Source organism: Stegostoma tigrinum, chromosome 1 (genome assembly GCF_030684315.1).
Source record: "Stegostoma tigrinum isolate sSteTig4 chromosome 1, sSteTig4.hap1, whole genome shotgun sequence".
Classification (NCBI taxonomy): Eukaryota; Metazoa; Chordata; class Chondrichthyes; order Orectolobiformes; family Stegostomatidae; genus Stegostoma; species Stegostoma tigrinum.
The window spans coordinates 131,996,258-132,014,237 of record NC_081354.1 but is presented as its reverse complement, the minus strand read 5'-3'; the positions used below and the strand labels follow the sequence as shown (position 1 = coordinate 132,014,237).

At 42.4% G+C, this 17,980-nt stretch overlaps 1 protein-coding gene across 3 annotated transcripts in view; it reads left to right on the top strand.

Moving 5' to 3' along the window:
* Window positions 1–17,980, top strand: part of LOC125453069 (phospholipid-transporting ATPase ID) — a 281,340-nt gene that overhangs the window by 193,445 nt on the left and 69,915 nt on the right. For all 3 annotated transcript variants that reach the window (XM_059648627.1, XM_059648621.1, XM_059648622.1), the window contains 4 exons: window positions 8,986–9,174; window positions 9,284–9,399; window positions 10,258–10,422; window positions 12,158–12,269. In XM_059648627.1, coding sequence (XP_059504610.1) covers window positions 8,986–9,174; window positions 9,284–9,399; window positions 10,258–10,422; window positions 12,158–12,269 — 582 coding nt within the window. The remainder of the gene's footprint in view (window positions 1–8,985; window positions 9,175–9,283; window positions 9,400–10,257; window positions 10,423–12,157; window positions 12,270–17,980) is intronic.

The following is a 17,980-nucleotide window of genomic DNA, read 5'->3' as shown; positions in this document are numbered from 1 at the left end:
TTATCGGTTTGACCTATGTTTGACCTGATGCTCACCATGTCTCAGGTGAAAGGGAAAGTTGAGAAGGCAGGATCTGGAGTTCCTATCCTGCTATTGGAATTGCAGGATTTTGTGGATGCTACTATGTATACATGGAGGTGATGGCCCAGTGGTATTGTTACTGGAGTGTTAACCCAGAGCCCAGATAATGTTCTGGTGACCCAAGTTTGAATCCCACCATGGCAGGTGGTGGAATTTGAGTTCAATAAATATCTGGAATTAAGAATCTAATGATGACTATGAATCCAGTTTCGATTAGCAAGAAAAAACCCATTTGGTTCACTAATACCTTTTAGAGAAGGAAACTGCCATCCTTACCTGGTCTAGCCTACATGTGACTGCAGACCCACAGCAATGACCTCTGGAAAATAAGGGATGGGCAGTAAATGTTACATTGAATTGATTCCTAGTGGTGATAGCAGAGCCCGTTCCTGGTCTCAGTGTTTGCTGCTGTGACCCTGCTGGCCTCTTGCCTCTCAAGGATAAAAGTGTTGCAGATGTGGTGAGAACAGATTGGGGAGCAATGGGAAAGAGCCAGACCAGGAGCATGGAGTAGTAGTGATAATGGGAACTGCAGATGCTGGAGAATCCAAGATAACAAAGTGTGCAGCTGGATGAACACAGCAGGCCAAGCAGCATCTCAGGAGCACAAAAGCTGACGTTTCCGGCCTAGACCCTTCATCAGAGAGCGGGATGGGGAGAGGGAACTGGAATAAATAGGGAGAGAGGGAGAGGCAGACCGAAGATGGAGAGAAAACAAGATAGGTAGAGAGGAGAGTATAGGTGGGGAGGTAGGGAGGGGATAGGTCAGCCCAGGGAAGATGGACAGGTCAAGGAGGCGGGATGAGGTGGTAGGTAGGAAATGGAGGTGCGGCTTGAGGTGGGAGGAAGGGATGGGTGAGAGGAAGAACAGTTTAGGGAGGCAGAGACAGGCTGGGCTGGTTTTGGGATGCCCTGGGGGGAGGGGACAAGCTGGGCTGGTTTTGTGATGCAGTGCGGGGGGGAAAGAACTGGGCTGGTTTTAGGATGCAGTGGGGGAAGGGGAGATTTTGAAGCTTGTGAAGTCCACATTGAAACTATTGGGCTGCAGTTTTCCCAAGCGGAATATGAGTTGCTGTTCCTGCAACCTTTGGGTGGCATCATTGTGGCACTGCAGGAGGCCCATGATGGACATATCGTCTGAGGAATGGGAGGAGGAGTTGAAATGTTTCGCGACTGGGAGGTGCAGTTGTTTGTTGCGAACCGAGCAGAGGTGTTCTGCAAAGCGGTCCCCAAGCCTCCACTTAGTTTCCCCAATGTAGAGGAAGCCACACCGGGTGCAATGGATACAATATACCACATTGGCAGATGTGCAGGTGAGCATCTGTTGGAAGGTCATCCTGGGGCCTGGGATGGGGGTGAGGGAGGTGGTGTGGGGGCAAGTGGGAAGTGCTACACTTTCCCCCACACCACCTCCTTCACCCCCATCCCAGGCCCCAGGATGACCTTCCATAGCAAACAGATATTCACCTGCACATCTGCCAATGTGGTATATTGTATCCATTGCACCCGGTGTGGCTTCCTCTACACTGGGGAAACCAAGCGGAGGCTTGGGGACCGCTTTGCAGAACACCTCTGCTCGGTTCGCAACAAACAACTGCACCTTCCAGTCGCGAAACATTTCAACTCCCCCTCCCATTCCTCAGACGGCATGTCCATCATGGGCCTCCTGCAGTGCCACAATGATGCCACCCGAAGGTTGCAGGAACAGCAACTCATATTCCGCTTGGGAAAACTGCAGCCCAATGGTATCAACGTGGACTTCACAAGTTTCAAAATCTCCCCTTCCCTTACTGCATCCAAAAACCAGCCCAGTTCTCCACCCCCCCCCCGCCCACAGCATCACAAAACCAGCCTAGCTCGTCCCCTCCCCCCACTGCATCCCAAAACCAGCCCAGCCTGTCTCTGCTTCCCTAACCTGTTCTTCCTCTCACCCATCCCTTCTTCCCACCTCAAGCCGCACCTCCATTTCCTACCTACCACCTCATCCCACCTCCTTGACCTGTCCGTCGTCCCTGGACTGACCTATCCCCTCCCTACCTCCCCACCTACACTCTCTCCACCTATCTTCTTTACTCTCCATCTTCGGTCCACCTCCCCCCTCTCCCTACTTATTCCAGTTCCCTCTCCCCATTCCCCTCTCTGATGAAGGGTCTAGGCCGGAAACGTCAGCTTTTGTGCCCCTGAGATGCTGCTTGGCCTGCTGTGTTCATCCAGCTCTACACTTTGTTAGCATGGAGTAGTAGTGCTGGTTTTACAGAAACTCTCAGAATTGTTGCAGTGCAAAAGGAATTCAGTCAACACATGTTTGCATTGGCTCTCTACAAGAGTCTTCCACTTCATGGTATTCTCCTGATTTCTCCCTGAAACGCAGCACATTTTTCCTTTTCACATAAGCATCTACTTCCCAATTAAATACCTGAATTGAACTTTCCTACACTACCCTCCCAGGCTGTGCATTCTAAATATTAGAATAGTCTTTAGATTTCCTCTTGGCTTTCTCTTTACCATCTGTCATGTTACATGCTTATGGACCTGGAAATCACTGTGGTTCCATGGTAGTCGGCTCAACATAATTCTATAGCAGCAAGGTCGTGGAAGCAGGTGCCATAGGCTTGCCGCTGATCATTTGGATTAAGTTCCTTCTGAAATCAAAATGCCTGCATCTCCTGAGGGCTTTGCAGGAGCACGCGCTATTGTTAAAGCCTTATGTTGTTTAGATGTTGACTTGCTGGCTTTTTAACAAACCTCTGTCATTAAAAATTCTACCATTAAATTCCAGTTGCTCCAACACAAAAGATATTCTGAACTCCAGGGAGAAATTATCGTCCACCATCACACAAGATCATTTAAAGGTTCAGTTGAGGTTGGAGTTGTCGCATTCCAGCCTCTGCATTCCCTTAAAAATGAACAATGACATGTTTGATGATTCCTTGCTACTACTACTTGTTCCTGTCCTTACAGGCAACCTGCTGATTATCCTCCCCTTAGAGACTTAGGTCAGTGTTTCAATGAGGGAATGGTCCCTGTGCCCCTCAGTTATACATAGTCCTGAAATTCTTCTGGGATCTAAAGTTACTGCCTGAATGTCAGGTCACCAAATTTTGACATATAGAACATGTCCTAAGTTAAATCCAGTAACTTTGACTCAGTTTCCTGGAAGTCCAAATGACTTCCTCAGTCAATCAAGGATGCCACATATAAGTTGACAGCTTTCACTGGGCAGGTTTCTAAAGCTATGGGTAACAAGAGTAGTTTCATTAATTCACATTTAAGTCATTTTATAAGCTGACAGTTCATCATGTCATAGGACCACTTCTGCCAACAAATGAGTTTGCCACTTCTTTACCTGGCTGCACCTGACATCATCATTGATAGCTGACGTGCTGCTGGGAGTCTGGCATGTGGCCTCTCAGTCAAATCTTCGTGTTCACTCACCGCCCTGCTGTTTTCAGCAAGTACCATGAAATCAAATTTACGGACTGGAGAAAAAAAAACAAAGGTTAAAGGCAAGAAGAATGAATAAGTCCTAAAAATGCATTGAAGCTGATTCTTTTAATCAGTACCTTTCTACAGCAAAGAGGAAGGAAGCAATGCTAGGTCTAGTTCTGAATGAAACAGATACAAGAATAAATTGTTTCCATGAGAGAACATCTGGTAAATAAAGAGCTTTATATGATTAGGATTAAAGTAATTATGGAAAGGAACTAAGAAAAATGATTTAAATACCCACCTGGAAGGGAACTAATATCAATGATTTCAGAAGTTCCACCTTGGTTGGACTGGAAATAAAGATCAGGATTTTACATGGAGGTGGTTGCTATAGCCACCAAACAGAAAGTTCAGCCAGCCAAATGCAAGAAGCCTTTTCTGGAGATGTGCCACTTCCTAGAAATGTGTGCAGTGGCCTTGCTGGGATTGCAGTGGGTCCTACACCAATAGAAAGTCTAGACTAAAGAAAAGCGGTGCTGGGGAAAATGGAGTGAGGAAAGCAATCAAGGGCCTAGAAGGGATGCTTTAAGTGAGTCAGCCCTTACCACTGGGGGAAGTCCACTGACCCATCTGGTGTTTCCACAGCCATGCCATGTCCCATGGGACAGAAATAGATATTGGGAATTCTATCATAAAGATAAGAGATGTAAGTTTCTCCTTGCTGCTAAAATACTATTTGAGTGGGAAGAGATCCTTTAATGGCCAAAAGTAAGCCCCACCATTCTTTTCATTCCATTCTAATATCACGCAATTACTCAAACTATTAACGTATGTGAAGCGTTTAGACTGCAGCTGTTCAACAATGCAGCTCATCACCACCTTCTCAAGGGCAGCTAGGGACATTCACTAAGTGCTGACCAGCCAGTGATGCCCATGCCCCACAAGCGAATTATTTTGATGTGAATTATGTTGATAAAGGTTACTGTAAACAAAAGAAGGTGGAAGTCCAGAATAGACGGCTTTCCAAAGGTAGCAGTGAAATATTAGAAAGAGAAGCCGTTGCAAGATAAGCTTTGATAGTAAAACTTAGTGAGGGTCGAGGCGACCGCCTTGGGGAGAGGCGACAGACTGGTCATATTATTGCTGAGCCAGGTGATGTTCTGGGGATCCAGGTTTGAATCCCACCATGGCAAATATTAGAATTTAAATTAATTAAAAATCTGTATTTAAGGGTCCGATGATGACCGTGAAACCATTGTCAATTGTTGGAAAAACTCATCTGTTTCACTAATGATCTATAGGGAAAGAAATCTGTCATCCTTACCTGGTCTGGCCTACATGTGACTCCAGAACCACTGCAGCAAGGTTGACTCTCGTCTGTCCTTTAGGCAGTTAGGGTTGGGCAATAAATGGTGGCCTAGCAGCAACGCCCTCATTCCATGAATGAATATATAAAAAGAATGATCCACAGTAATACTTTGATCAATCAAACGCAACTAGCATTTTGAAAATTTAAACAAAAATCTGATGCATGAATTCTCTGACATGTTATCCACAGTGACATCTCAACCAGTGTCCATTTGCTAACCAAACAGCGCTCTTTTCTCGTGTAATATAACTTTTTTTTGTCTTTGAAATTTGGTGTTTGTGCATCTGTTGTGATGAGTGCAAGGCAAAAACTTAAACAGTGTGCCTCTTTTTAATGATATTTAAATTCTATACTATGCTGCAACTAATTTTCTCCTTATATAAAGTGAAGGAACTAAGATTAAGTCCCTAGTATCTATTTTTGAACTATATATATTAAATGTATAGGGAGTTATTTAAGGGTAAGTCATGGCAGGGCAGCTTAGCCATGTGGAACATTCTTCCTATGTGATGTGCGAAGTTGAGGAAACATCGTGTCTGGGGTGACTACATGTGCAAGCCGTGTCTCCAGCGTAGCTGTTTAAAATCCATGTTTCAGATTTGGAGTTGCTGTGGAGTTTCCTCACAGTTATGTGTTTGTGGAGTGTATACCATGAGATGGTCATACCACAGTGCGTGCTCATGTACAAAGAGAAAATATGACCACCAAACAGAGTAAAAGCACTAATCAAGTAATGCAGTTACCCCTAAATCCATCTCCCTGCTAAATAGATTTTCCATTATAGATAGTGCTAGGAGATGGTTTCCCAGGGAAATGCAGTGAAAGCCAAATCTGTTGCCCCATGCAGCTGAACAGAGTGAGAGGGAAAAAAAAGAGTGGGAGAGCAATAGCTATTGGGAATTCTACCATAAGGAGAACAGATATAAGTTTATGTGGCTACAGATATGACACTAGGATCTTATATTGTCTTCCTGCTGCCAGAGTCAAAGATGTCACTGAGTATCTGCATGTAGACTGTGAAGGGGAAGCATGAACAGGCAGAAGTCTGGCCCAAGTAAGTTCTCACAAGTTACATAGTATTATGGACAAGACAAAACCCCCCTCAAATATATCAAGAGATGGCCTAGAACCTAACTTTCATCTCACTTAAAGGCAACTGTAAGATGTTGTGTTCCAGACATAATTCAGTTGGTTACAAAGCTTGGCTTTAAGCAAAATACGCTTTATTCTTATCCTATAGTTAAAATACAAACAAAAGGAAGAAGAACTGGTATAATTTTAACTCTACTGGAAAACTTGAGAGTAATAGATTATTTAACTTATGAACAACAATTGTTCCAATGTAGTAATGTCCCATAAACTCCTCCTTGACCAAGGAAAATTCAGTAGATTGTCTCACATTCAGTGTTTCTCCAGACCAAAAAGAAAGAACGTCAAGAGAAAATTCTGGCAGGGAGAACGAGAACTCAAGCATTTTGCTGTACCAGGAAGAGACGTAGGGCAGCTTCAAAAGCCCAACAACTACTGAAAACTGAATCAAAATCCTGCTTTTATGCAAGCCTGACTCCACTGATTCATGCTGCTTCTATTCTTCCAACTTTTTGAAAAAACCCCAAGGCCCACATGCTGTTTACATTATTAGCATGGAACAGGCTGATCGATACATCTTTCTCAACTTTGCTTCATTTTTTTTAAAAAAGGGCAAAATACACCTCTTATAGCTATCGCATAGTCACGAGAGGGATTGAGCCCTTCAGGCAGAATAGACAAAGTTAGGAAATAAAATAAAAAAGGGTAAAATACACCCCTTGAATCTATAGTGTTGTCACAAGAGAGGGATGAAGCCCTCGGGTAGAATATAGAAACATCGGAAATAAAACAAAATTTCAGGATTATGTCCAATGCCACATGCCAGTGAGTTCATGAATAGGAAAATTACTTGGATTGCATGACTAGAAAGATGATGTGGGTGGGAGACATTTAGATTTCTGAGGCATTGGTGCGGATTCTGGGGAAGATGGGACCTGTACAAGCTAAACAGGCTTCACCCCAGGAGAATGAGGACCAATATCTTGGCAGAGAATTTAGGGGCATTTGTTAGTATTGTGTGGGAGAAAAGAGTAAGGAAAACAAAGATAGAAATGAAAGGTAGAAAAATAGAAAACAGAAGTGGAGGCAGAGGGAACAAAGATTGGTAATATGTAGGGCTATTTGTATAAAAACTCAACGTTTAAAAATGTTAAAAAGACAAATGTAAAGTTGCAGTATCTGAAGACATGTAGTTTTAGCAGGGCTAGTAATTGGAACTAGGTATAATGTGACTGTGATTACAGAGTTATGGCAGCAAGGTGACTAAGGCTAGAAATCAACATCCAGGGGCATTCAATCTTTAGGAAGAATGGGCATAAAGAAAAATTAGATGGAGTGATATTGTTAGTAAAAGACAACGTCAGCATGATAGTGACAAATGATATTGGGCCAGCAAACTAATCAGTGAAAACCAATGGTAATATCACTGGACTAGTGATCCAAACTTACGATGAGGGACGTGAATTCAAATCGCACTATGACAGATGGTGAAATTTGAATTCATTAAAAATCTGGAATGAAAAGCTAGCCTAATACTGTGTAACTATTGTTGATTGTTGTAAAAACCCATCTGGTTCACTAATATCTTCACATATCTTACGCAAGGAATTAAGGGCTACGGGGAGAGTGCGGGTAAGTGGAGTTGAAATGCCCATCAGCAAAGGATTAAATGGTGGAGTGGACTTGATGAGCCGAATGACCTTACTTCCACTCCTATGTCTTACGGTCTTAATAACTTTTATAGAAGGAAATCTGCCTGATTTACAGGTGACTCTAGGCCCAAAACAATGTGGCTCCTACCTCTGGGAAATTAAGAACAGTCAATAATCTGGACAATACTGAAAATCAATTCAAAGATTATCTGCCATGTTTGCAATGTAATGCACCTGCACATGCTAGAGCTTTAATGTATTGGACCTGTTTTGTGTTGGCAAAAGAAATTTCTACATAAATTGAGCAAAACAGAGACAATCTTTTACTGGATAATAAAGTGTGAAGCTGGATGAACACAGCAGGCCAAGCAGCATCTCAGGAGCACAAAAGCTGACGTTTCGGGCCTAGACCCTTCATCAGAGAGGTCTTGGCCCAAAACGTCAGCTTTTGTGCTCCTGAGATGCTGCTTGGCCTGCTGTGTTCATCCAACTTCACACTTTGTTATCTTGGATTCTCCAGCATTTGCAGTTCCCATTATCTCTGCTATAATGTTTTACTGCATTCCTATGGAAATAACTTGACCAATCAACATCTACCCACCTAGTTTGAGAACTAAGATTGATATTTACTTGTTCCTGCTGCATTGCCATTCCAACAATGCCCCAATTAATGAGCACCATCTTCTAGTGCTGTATAAATTGTGGTCCCTTTTTTCAAGTATGTTTCTTGCACTCTCGTCCTGATGAGTATGCTGGGGAGGTGATGGCTTAGAGGTATTATTGCTGGACTGTTAATCCAGAGACCCAGATAATACTCTGGGGATCTGGATTTGAATCCCAGTATGGCAGATGGTGGAATTTGAATTCAATAAAAATATCTGGAATTAAGAGTTTAATGATGACTATGAAACCATTGTTGATTGTCAGGAAAAGCCCATCTGGTTTATTAATGTCTTTTAGGGAAGGAAACTGCCATCCTTACTTGATCTGGCCTAAATGTGACTCCAGACCCACAGCGATGTGGTTGACTGCCACTGGCTTCTGCAATATCCAGATCATCTCAGATTATTCTCCCCACTTACCCCATGTTAACAAAATCTCAGATTTATTGTATGATAACTGGCAGAGCAGAACCATAGGAAAGGGCAGAATGTGCCAATGTAATCACAAATTAACATTTTAATGAAATGCTATCTGCTTAATCACTTATAAAATCTGCTGTAGCTTTATTAGAAGCAAATTATATTAACATTGATCTCTATTCCACTATTTAAACAATGAATATTCAGCTTTAACTCTTTGGTATTAGAACTGACTGCAGTTTTCTCTGATGTATACCACTTTATAACATTCTTTTTTCTAAAGGTGCCCTAATGTATCAGGCTCAGTCTCCAGATGAAGGTGCACTTGTCACTGCAGCAAGAAATTTTGGCTTTGTTTTTTTGTCCCGTACTCCTGAGACAATAACTCTAGTTGAAATGGGTAAAACTGTTGTCTATCAATTGCTTTCTATTCTGGACTTTGATAATGTGAGGAAAAGAATGTCTGTCATAGGTGAGTTTGTTATTTTTAAAATAAATATAAATAATTTTACCCTCCATTGAGATTATGAGTAATATGCAATATTCATTTATTTAGCTCTTGGTTTATTTCATCATTTTAGTTCGACATCCTGATGAGAAACTGTATTTGTACTGTAAGGGGGCTGACACCATTGTGTTTGAGAGACTTAATTCTGCATCTCAGCATTTAAGAGACATAACCACTACACATCTCGATGTAAGTGAACAAATAATTAGAATCAGTAATAGTAATATGCAGTTATCATCTGTTTAGATTATTTTGATTTGTTAATAAAAGGTTGCACCAATTGTTGGTTTTATTTGGTGAATGGTGACTTTGTCATGTGGAGGCACATTCGGCATGTGGAGCAAAGGAATGCTGTACATATGTGTAACGGCAACAACAGGATGGGGAAATTGGTGGAGATCAAAAGCAGCAGAAGGTAAAACAATACAATTTTGTATACGACACACTGTCAAAAGGGTGGAATGCAATACTTCCTGAAGATGAACACATTGCCGTGGTAATCCCTGTCTCCACTGTGTGTCCCACTTTGCCAATGCCGACATTCTTCTGGTCTGCGACCTGGCTATTACCATTGCCCACTCCTCCTTTACATGATATTCTGCAGAGTGGGTGGTCCTTTACCCATTGGAGTCCGTTCCCATTTTTATGGTATTATGGTGTTGTGTGCAAGAGCAGGAGAAAGTGCATGGTAAGGCATGTTTTTTTATGAGGATGCATGTGTTGATACTGACATGTCAACAGTAGCACTGTGCTCTGAATTGTTCTCAGCAGTCAGGATCTCTGGTGCATTTTCTACTCAATGAATACCCAGTACTCAATCCTAGAGTTGTGGCCTGTCCTCATCTTGCCAGAGTTTTTGAAATCATTGAGTAGTTGTCTGGCTTACAGAATAGTTTGGTACCATGTAGCCACAGAGTACCCGGTGTAAAATGATATTGTTCTATTCTTCAGGCCATGTAGATTTAAAAAAAACTGGATTATTTTGTCAGTGTTTTTTTAATATATAATAAACAGCCAAGCTCAGCTGAAGCCTACTTTCAATTATAGGAATTTGCAGGTGATGGTTTACGCACATTAGCCTTGGCGTATAAAGAATTAAATGAAATATATTTTACAAACTGGCAACAACGGTACCAGGAGGCAAGCACTGCATTAGAAAACCGTGAAGAACAACTGTCTGAATTGTATGAAGAAATTGAAAAAGACTTAACGGTAATCTACTTTATATTATCTATATCCACAGTATCTTAAGGCTTTATTCTCCCAGTAAATATCTGGATCTTATATCTTGTCACCTTTAAAAACAAAAGTCACTAGCTGGTTGCCGTCTGGTCAAGGATCCAGGCTTACCTGACTGATATTCCCCTGGTTGTCTCTAAAGGTTGCCTGTGCAATCTTTAGCTAAGTATGGCTGCCCATCTTTTGCTCAAGTGCTAGGTCCTCAGCAGTCCTCTGAGTGCCAGAAACTTCACGCATTTCCTCTTCCAGACAAGCCAGTGACATGCTCAAAGGTAATGCCTCATCTCATCTCACCGGCATCCCCAACCAAGTGACTGTCCTGTGCTGGTCACGGGTCTGCCTGTGTATCCTCTGAGGGTTCACAGGCTTCTTTCTCAGAGGCATTGCTAGCACACAAGGCTCAAGCTGATTTGGACCTTGTGCTGCATGCCACTTGAACCTTTAGAAGAAGAAAGTAAGTAGTGGAGTAGACCAATGAATTTGCCGCAGTGTTTATACAGAATTAAAGGCTGCTCACCATGGGAATGGTCCCGATCTTCCCTATCCAATTCTGTGGGCCTGTACTCAGCAAGATGTGGCCATTGTTGCGTGGTAACAACTACATGGAACTGCAGATGAGAGCTGAATGATTATGGTGTCTACTACAAGATGAGCCACTCCAAAGAGTTTAATGCATCTGCCTGTGTGAAGTGTTATTTTTCCTTACATCTTTCATACCCCTAAACTCACAACTAAACAATAGAGAGCAGAAATTGGTATCCGTTATGCCCGTTTTTAACATTTCAGTACTGATTTGGAACTTTTAACATCAGGCCCATTCAATCGTGCATGAGACTCCTTGCATTTATTCATTAGCAGCCTAAGCCTGCTTAAGGAGTTCGGTATGAAATTTGTTCTTGATGAATGGAACAAAAGTTTTCATTAGCTTGTGCAGAAACTGCCAGAGTGCATCATATCACAGCATGTACTTTTATACTTCCTTTGCGTTCCTCAGTTTAAAAAAAACTTGAATTGTAACTTGCTTGATATGTAAGCTAGTAACAGCATAAAATTGCCACTGGGCAGTTGGGATCTTTGTGAATTATAGGAGCACAGCATTTCTCCTTCACCAGTGTGATTTAAAGATGGAAGTAGGGAAACTGAGCAGAAATAACTATATAAAAATATACAATAAATAATTGAATTAAGAAGCTGAAGATGATGGCATAATTGTTGTAATAAAACAGTTCAAATGACAAATTAACAAAACACTGTCAATATTGACCTTCAAGCAGAGCAATAGAACTTAGTACAGTGTAGAAATAGGCTCTTTGGCCCATCTTGTCTGTGCCAACTGAGATCCCATCTAATCTAATCACATCTGACTGCACATGGTACATATGCCTTTATTCCCTGCTTGTTCATGTGTCTGTCTGAAGTCTTTTAAACATTGCTGTTGTATCTGTTTGTACCACCTCTCTGGCACTGTATTCCAGACACCTACTACCATCCGTGTAAAAAGAACTTGCGTCACTCATCTCCTTCAAACTTCTTCCCTCTCACCCTGAATCTATGCTTCCTAATATTTGACATTTCCACTTTGGGAAAGAGACTCCAACTATCCACCCTGCCTCTGCCTGTCATAATTTTATAAACAAGGTCAATTATATGAGACAGATTTATGAAAAAATATTTTCCAAAATGTTTCCAGCGGATTTTCTTTCTGCAGTTATTAGGTGCTACAGCGGTTGAAGATAAACTCCAAGATGGTGTTCCACAGACAATTGCAACACTTTCAAAAGCAAATATCAAGATTTGGGTCCTTACAGGTGACAAACAAGGTATATACATTTTATGATTTGCTACTGAAAGAAAGATACAGCTAGTATTTCAGAAGTATTTTGATTTCTGATGATCTCATATTTTCTTATGGTTGCCATGACTCCATGGGATAGCTCACTGGATTTCAAGCCCACAACTTTGCAGAGAGCAAGTTGTCACAAAAGTGAAGATTGAATGAAAGTACTAAAAATCCTCATTTATCTTTGACAGATTGAGACCCGGGATAAAAGCAAACCACACCATACCGTAACAGTGAAAGAAAATTCTGTTTATTGTTCCACTTGTCCTAAACTAGAACAGTAAATATTAATTTGTGCTTTTGGTTTTTAGAATTATGGGCTGAATTTTACCAGACAGACTAATTGTCAATTTTCCTTTTCTATGAAGGGTGTAGGCCCGAAACGTCAGCTTTTGTGCTCCTGAGATGCTGCTTGGCCTGCTGTGTTCATCCAGCCTCACATTTTATTATCTTGGAATCTCCAGCATCTGCAGTTCCCATTATCTCTGCTGCTTGGCCTGCTGTGTTCATCCAGCTCCACACTTTGTTATCTCAGATTCTCCAGCATCTGCAGTTCCCATTATCTCTAATTGTCAATTTTGCTGAGTTTCATTGAGTTTTTCTCTCTCTGCGGCACTGGGAGATTTCTCACTCTGCTTTTCAAAATTCCCCTTATTTCTGTGCACCACAGCCCATAGCTTCCCACTGATTGTATCGCGCTGTTGCCACAGCTGGAAGTACTCACCAATGCCATGACTTCCCAGGATTCCTATTGCCAACACCATATTTAAAGCCTAACTGTGCATGCAGTCAAGTGATGCCAGACAAGAGTTGCCCTTCACCATTTATATAGGAAGAAGGTTGGGAAATGGCAGCAGTTGAAATGTTCATTCAGAGAGCCAGTGCAGATGTGTTGAGCCGAATGGCCTCCTTTTGCATTGTAACAATTCTGTGAACTAGAGTCAGTGAGACAAGAAGGATGTTGCTCATTCAAATGGTTTAAATGAGTGTGGCGGGGGTGGGAAATGACCAGTACGTCAGCAGATGTATTGAGGAGAACGTCGAAGTTTAAGTCAAACATCTGATAGGTAGACCAGGCAGGGCCAGGTTAATTAACGTGACTGGACTGGCGGTCTGAAGTGCCTTTACTTTAATGCAAAGAATATAACAGGTAAAGTAGATGAACTCAGAGCCTGAATTACAATGTGGTAGCCATTAATAGAAAGACGGGACAGGCACCTCAGTGTTCCAGGGTTTAGATGTTTCAGATATGATAGAGAGGAACATAAAAGGGGTGATGGAATTGCATTACTGATTAAGGAGAATGTCACAACTGTACTGAGAGAGGGCATCTTGGAGGGCTCATCCAGCAAAGCCATATGGGTAGGACCTAAGAATAAGTGATGTCCAGTCACTATGATGTGGTTGTACTATAGGCCTCCAAAAAGCCAATGGGAGATAAAGGAACAGATATGTAAGTAGATCAAGGATTGATGTAAAAACAAAGTTTCTGAAGAAGGGTTTTGACCCAAAACTTCAGCTTTCCTGCTCCTAGGATGCTGCTTGGCTTGCTGTGTTTAGGGTTGTTGTAGTGAGTAATTTAACTTCCCCTGTATTGACTGAGACTTCCTTAGTGCCAAGGACTTAGATGGGGAGAATTTGTCAGGTGCACCCAGGAGTGTTTCTTGAAACAATGTGGAGATAGTACAACTAGGGCAGGGACTGTACTAGACATTTTAATGAGGAATGAGCCTAGTCAGGTGATTGAAATTTCAGTAATGGAGCACTCAAGAATAGTGATCATAAATTCTGTAAGCTTTAATAAAAGGTAAGGATAAGTTTAGTGAAAGTGCCAAAATGGGAGAAGGCTAATTGCAACAGTATTAGGTAGGAACTGGAGAAATTAGATTGGGGGCAGCGGTTTGAGAGTAAATCCGCATCCAACATGGAAATTGTTTAAAGGCCAACTGATCAGAATTCAGAGACCAGCATTTACCTGCGAAGATTTAAATATGGGTGGCAAGAATCACAAGAAATATAGAAAGTTTAACTCACAAGAGAAAGTAAGTACTTGTAAAGTTTAGGTAACTGAAATCAAGCAAGGTCCTTAAGGAATGTAAGGGAAGCAGAAAAGAATGTAAGAAATTAGGAAGACTAGACGGGGTCACAAAACATCCTTGGCAAGAAAATTGAAAATCCCAAGCCATTTTCCGCATATTATTAGGACCAATAGGGTATATTCACTTAAGGACAAAGGGAATTTATGGATGGAGCCAGAACAACTGGGTGAGGTTGTTAATAAGCACTTTGCATCGATATTCACTAAGGAGAAGGACATGGATGATGGCAAAATTAAAGAGGGACATGTCGATGTTAAGAAGGAGGTGGTGTTGGGTTTCTTGAAAAATATTAAGTTGAAAAGTCCCCAGTGACTGATGAGATTTATCCCATGATACTGAAGGAGGTAAGGGAGGAGATTTCTGGGGCCTTGACAGAGATCTTTGTACCCTCTTCAGCTATGGATGACGTCCCAGAAGACTGGAGAATATAGCCAGTGTTGTTCCTTTGTTTAAGAAAGGCAACAAGGATAATCCAGGAAATTTTAGACCAGTGAGCCTTACATCAGTAATATGGAAATGATTGGCGAACATTCTTAGGGATAGGATTTACTCATGTCTGGAAAAGAATAGGCTTATTAGGGGCAGTCAGCATGTCTTTATGTGAGAAGCGTCTTGGCACTCAAACTTGTTTGAGTTTTTTGAGGAAATAATGAAGTTGATTGATGAGGGTAGGGCAGTGGATATTGTCTGCATGGACTTTACACAAGCATTTGAAAAGTTCCTCATGTCAGTTTGGTCCAGAAGATTAAGTCACATGGAATCCACGGAAAGTTGGCAAATTGAATACAAAATTGGCGTGGTCGTAAGTGTTGGTAGGTAGTTGTGGATGCTTGTTTTTCTGGCTGAAGGTCTATAACCAGTGGTGTTCCAAAAGGATCAGTGCTGGGACCTCTGTTGTTTGTAATATGTATAAATTACTGAGATAAACCTGTAGGTGAACAAGAAAAAAACAAAGTAAAAACCAAAAGAACTGAGGATGATGAAAATCAGGAACAAAAACAAAGTTGCTGGAAAAACTCAGCAGGTCTTACAGCATCGGTGAAGGAAAAAACAGTTAACGTTTCAGGTCCAGCGAACCTTCCGTTGTTTTTGCCTTCACCAATGCTGCCGGACCTACTAAGCATTTTTAAGAAAAACAAAGAACTACAGATGCTGGAAATCAGAAATTTGAAAAACACAGCAGGCCTGCCAACATCTATGGAAAGAAAGGAGGGCTACTGTTTCAAGTTACCCCTCTTTAGAGCTAACTGTAGCTCTGAAAAGTTGGGATATATACCAGAGGAGGGCTGGAGGGAGGGGGTAAGAGTAAATGATAGGTGAAAATGGAGCCCAGAGAGAAAAAAAAACTGTTGGGCAGACAAAGAAATGGATAAAGGTCAGCCTGAGAGAATGAATAGCTGCTAATGGGGATAGTTAGTGGCTGACAGTTGTTTGTGGCAGCAGTACATGTGATGACAAAGTCTGGTGTGTGGAAATTGAGGTAAAGAGATTGAAGAAGCTGCTCAGGCCCTAAAATTATTGAACCTGATATTGATTCCAGAAGTTACAGGGCTGCCAAGCAGAAAATGAGGTGTTGTTCTTCCAGCTTGCACTGACCTTCACTGGAGTACTGTAGCAAGCACAAGACAGGGCGGCATAGTGGCTTAGTAGTTAGCACTGCTGCCTCACAGCACCAGGTACAGCCTCGGGCGACTGTCTGTATGGAGTTTGCACGTTCTCCCCGTGTCTACGTGGGTTTCCTTCGGGTGCTCCGGTTTCCTCCCACAGTCCAAAGATGTGTAGGTTAGGTGAATTGGCCATGCTAAATTGCCCATAATGCCCAGGGATGTTTAGGTTAGGTGGGTGAGACATGGGAAATCAGGGGTAAGTTAACGGGTCTGGGTGGGATGCCCTTCAGAGGGGCAGTGTGGGCCGAATGGCCTGTTCCCACACTGTAGGAATTCTGTGATTCTATGAAGACGGAGATGTTGGCCAAGGAACGTGATGGTATGTTGAAGTGGCAGGCGACCGGAAGTTCAAGGTCATTTTTATAGACAGAACCATAGGTGTTTTGTGAAGCAGATGCCGAGTATGCCCTTTGTCCCACCAATGTCGAGGACACCACACTGTGAGCAGCAAACGCAGTAAACTGGATTGAGCGAAGTGTGAGTAAATCGCTCTTTCGCCTGGAAGTTATATTTGGACCATGGATAATTAGGAAGGAGGAAGTAAATGGGCAGGTATTATACCTTCTGCAATGGCATGGGAAGGTACTGCAGGGTGGTGGGGACAGGGTGTTGAGGATGGAGGAGGAATGGACCAGTGTGTCGGGATGTAAATGGTCCATATGGAACGCAGACAAGAGAAGGGAGGAGAGTATGTGTCTAGCATCTTGCTAGAGATAGTGAAAATGGCAGCTAGTGATCCTTTAGATATGGATGCTGATGGGATGGTAGTTGAGGACGAGTGGACCCTACCACTGTGTGGGAGGAAAGAGAGAGCGTTACAGCTGAAGTGTGGGTGATAGATCAGACCAGCAGAGGGCCCTTTCAACCATGGTGGTGGGGAAACCTTGTTTGAGGAAGGAAATGGATGTTAAGGAGGCTCCCTTGTTGAAGTTGGCATTGTCAGAACAGATGTGATGGAGACAGAGGATCTGGGAAAATGGAATGGAGTCTTTCCAAGAAGCAGGGTTTAAGAATGTATAATTGAGGTAACTGTGGGGGCCGGTGGGTTTGTAATGGATATTGGTGGCCACCTTATCCCCAGAAATGGAAATAGAGATGTCAAGGAAGGGAAACAAAGGACCAGAGGTGGACCAGGTGAAGGTGAGAGGTAAAAATCAGACATGAAATTGATGCAATTTTCTAATTCCGGATGATGGCAGGGAGCAGCACCGATGTCATTAATATACCAGATTAGGTGTTATGGGTAGGGGCCAGAGTAGGATTGGAAGAAGGAATGTTCCATGTAGCCCACGAAGAGACTGACATAGCTGGAGCCCCAGCAGGTACCCATGGCGACCCCTTTCCTCTGGAGAAAGTGGGAGAAGTTAAAAGAGAAATTGTTCAAAGTGAGTACCGACTCAGCCAGGCAGAGGAGGTTGGTGGAGGATGGGAGCAGTTTAGGCCTTTTTTTTTTCAAGAAGATGTGGAGAGCCTTGAGACAATCCTGATGGACATGTAAAAGGACTGCACATCCATGATCAAGGTGGCTGGAACCCACGAACTGGAAATTCTGAAACTGATGTAAAATATTAGAAGAATCGCAGATATAAGTGGGGAGGGACTGGACAACAGGAGAACAAAGTCAAGTTAAGGTAGGATAAGATGAGTTCTGTGGGGGAGGAGCAGGCAGTCCTGTTGTAGATTTTGGGAAGGAGGTAGAAGTGGATTTTGTGGGTTTGGAAAATGATAAGCTTGCACGCAGTAGAACGGAGAGGAATACAAGAGAAAAATATACAGGACCTTTAGGAGCATTGATATACAGAGGGATCTTGGGGTGCAACACAAGTGAATAGGGTGGTATAGAAGATGTACAGCATGCTTGCCTTCATCAGCTGGGGAATTGAATGTAAAAATTGTCAAGTCATGTTGCAGCTGTTTCATACTTT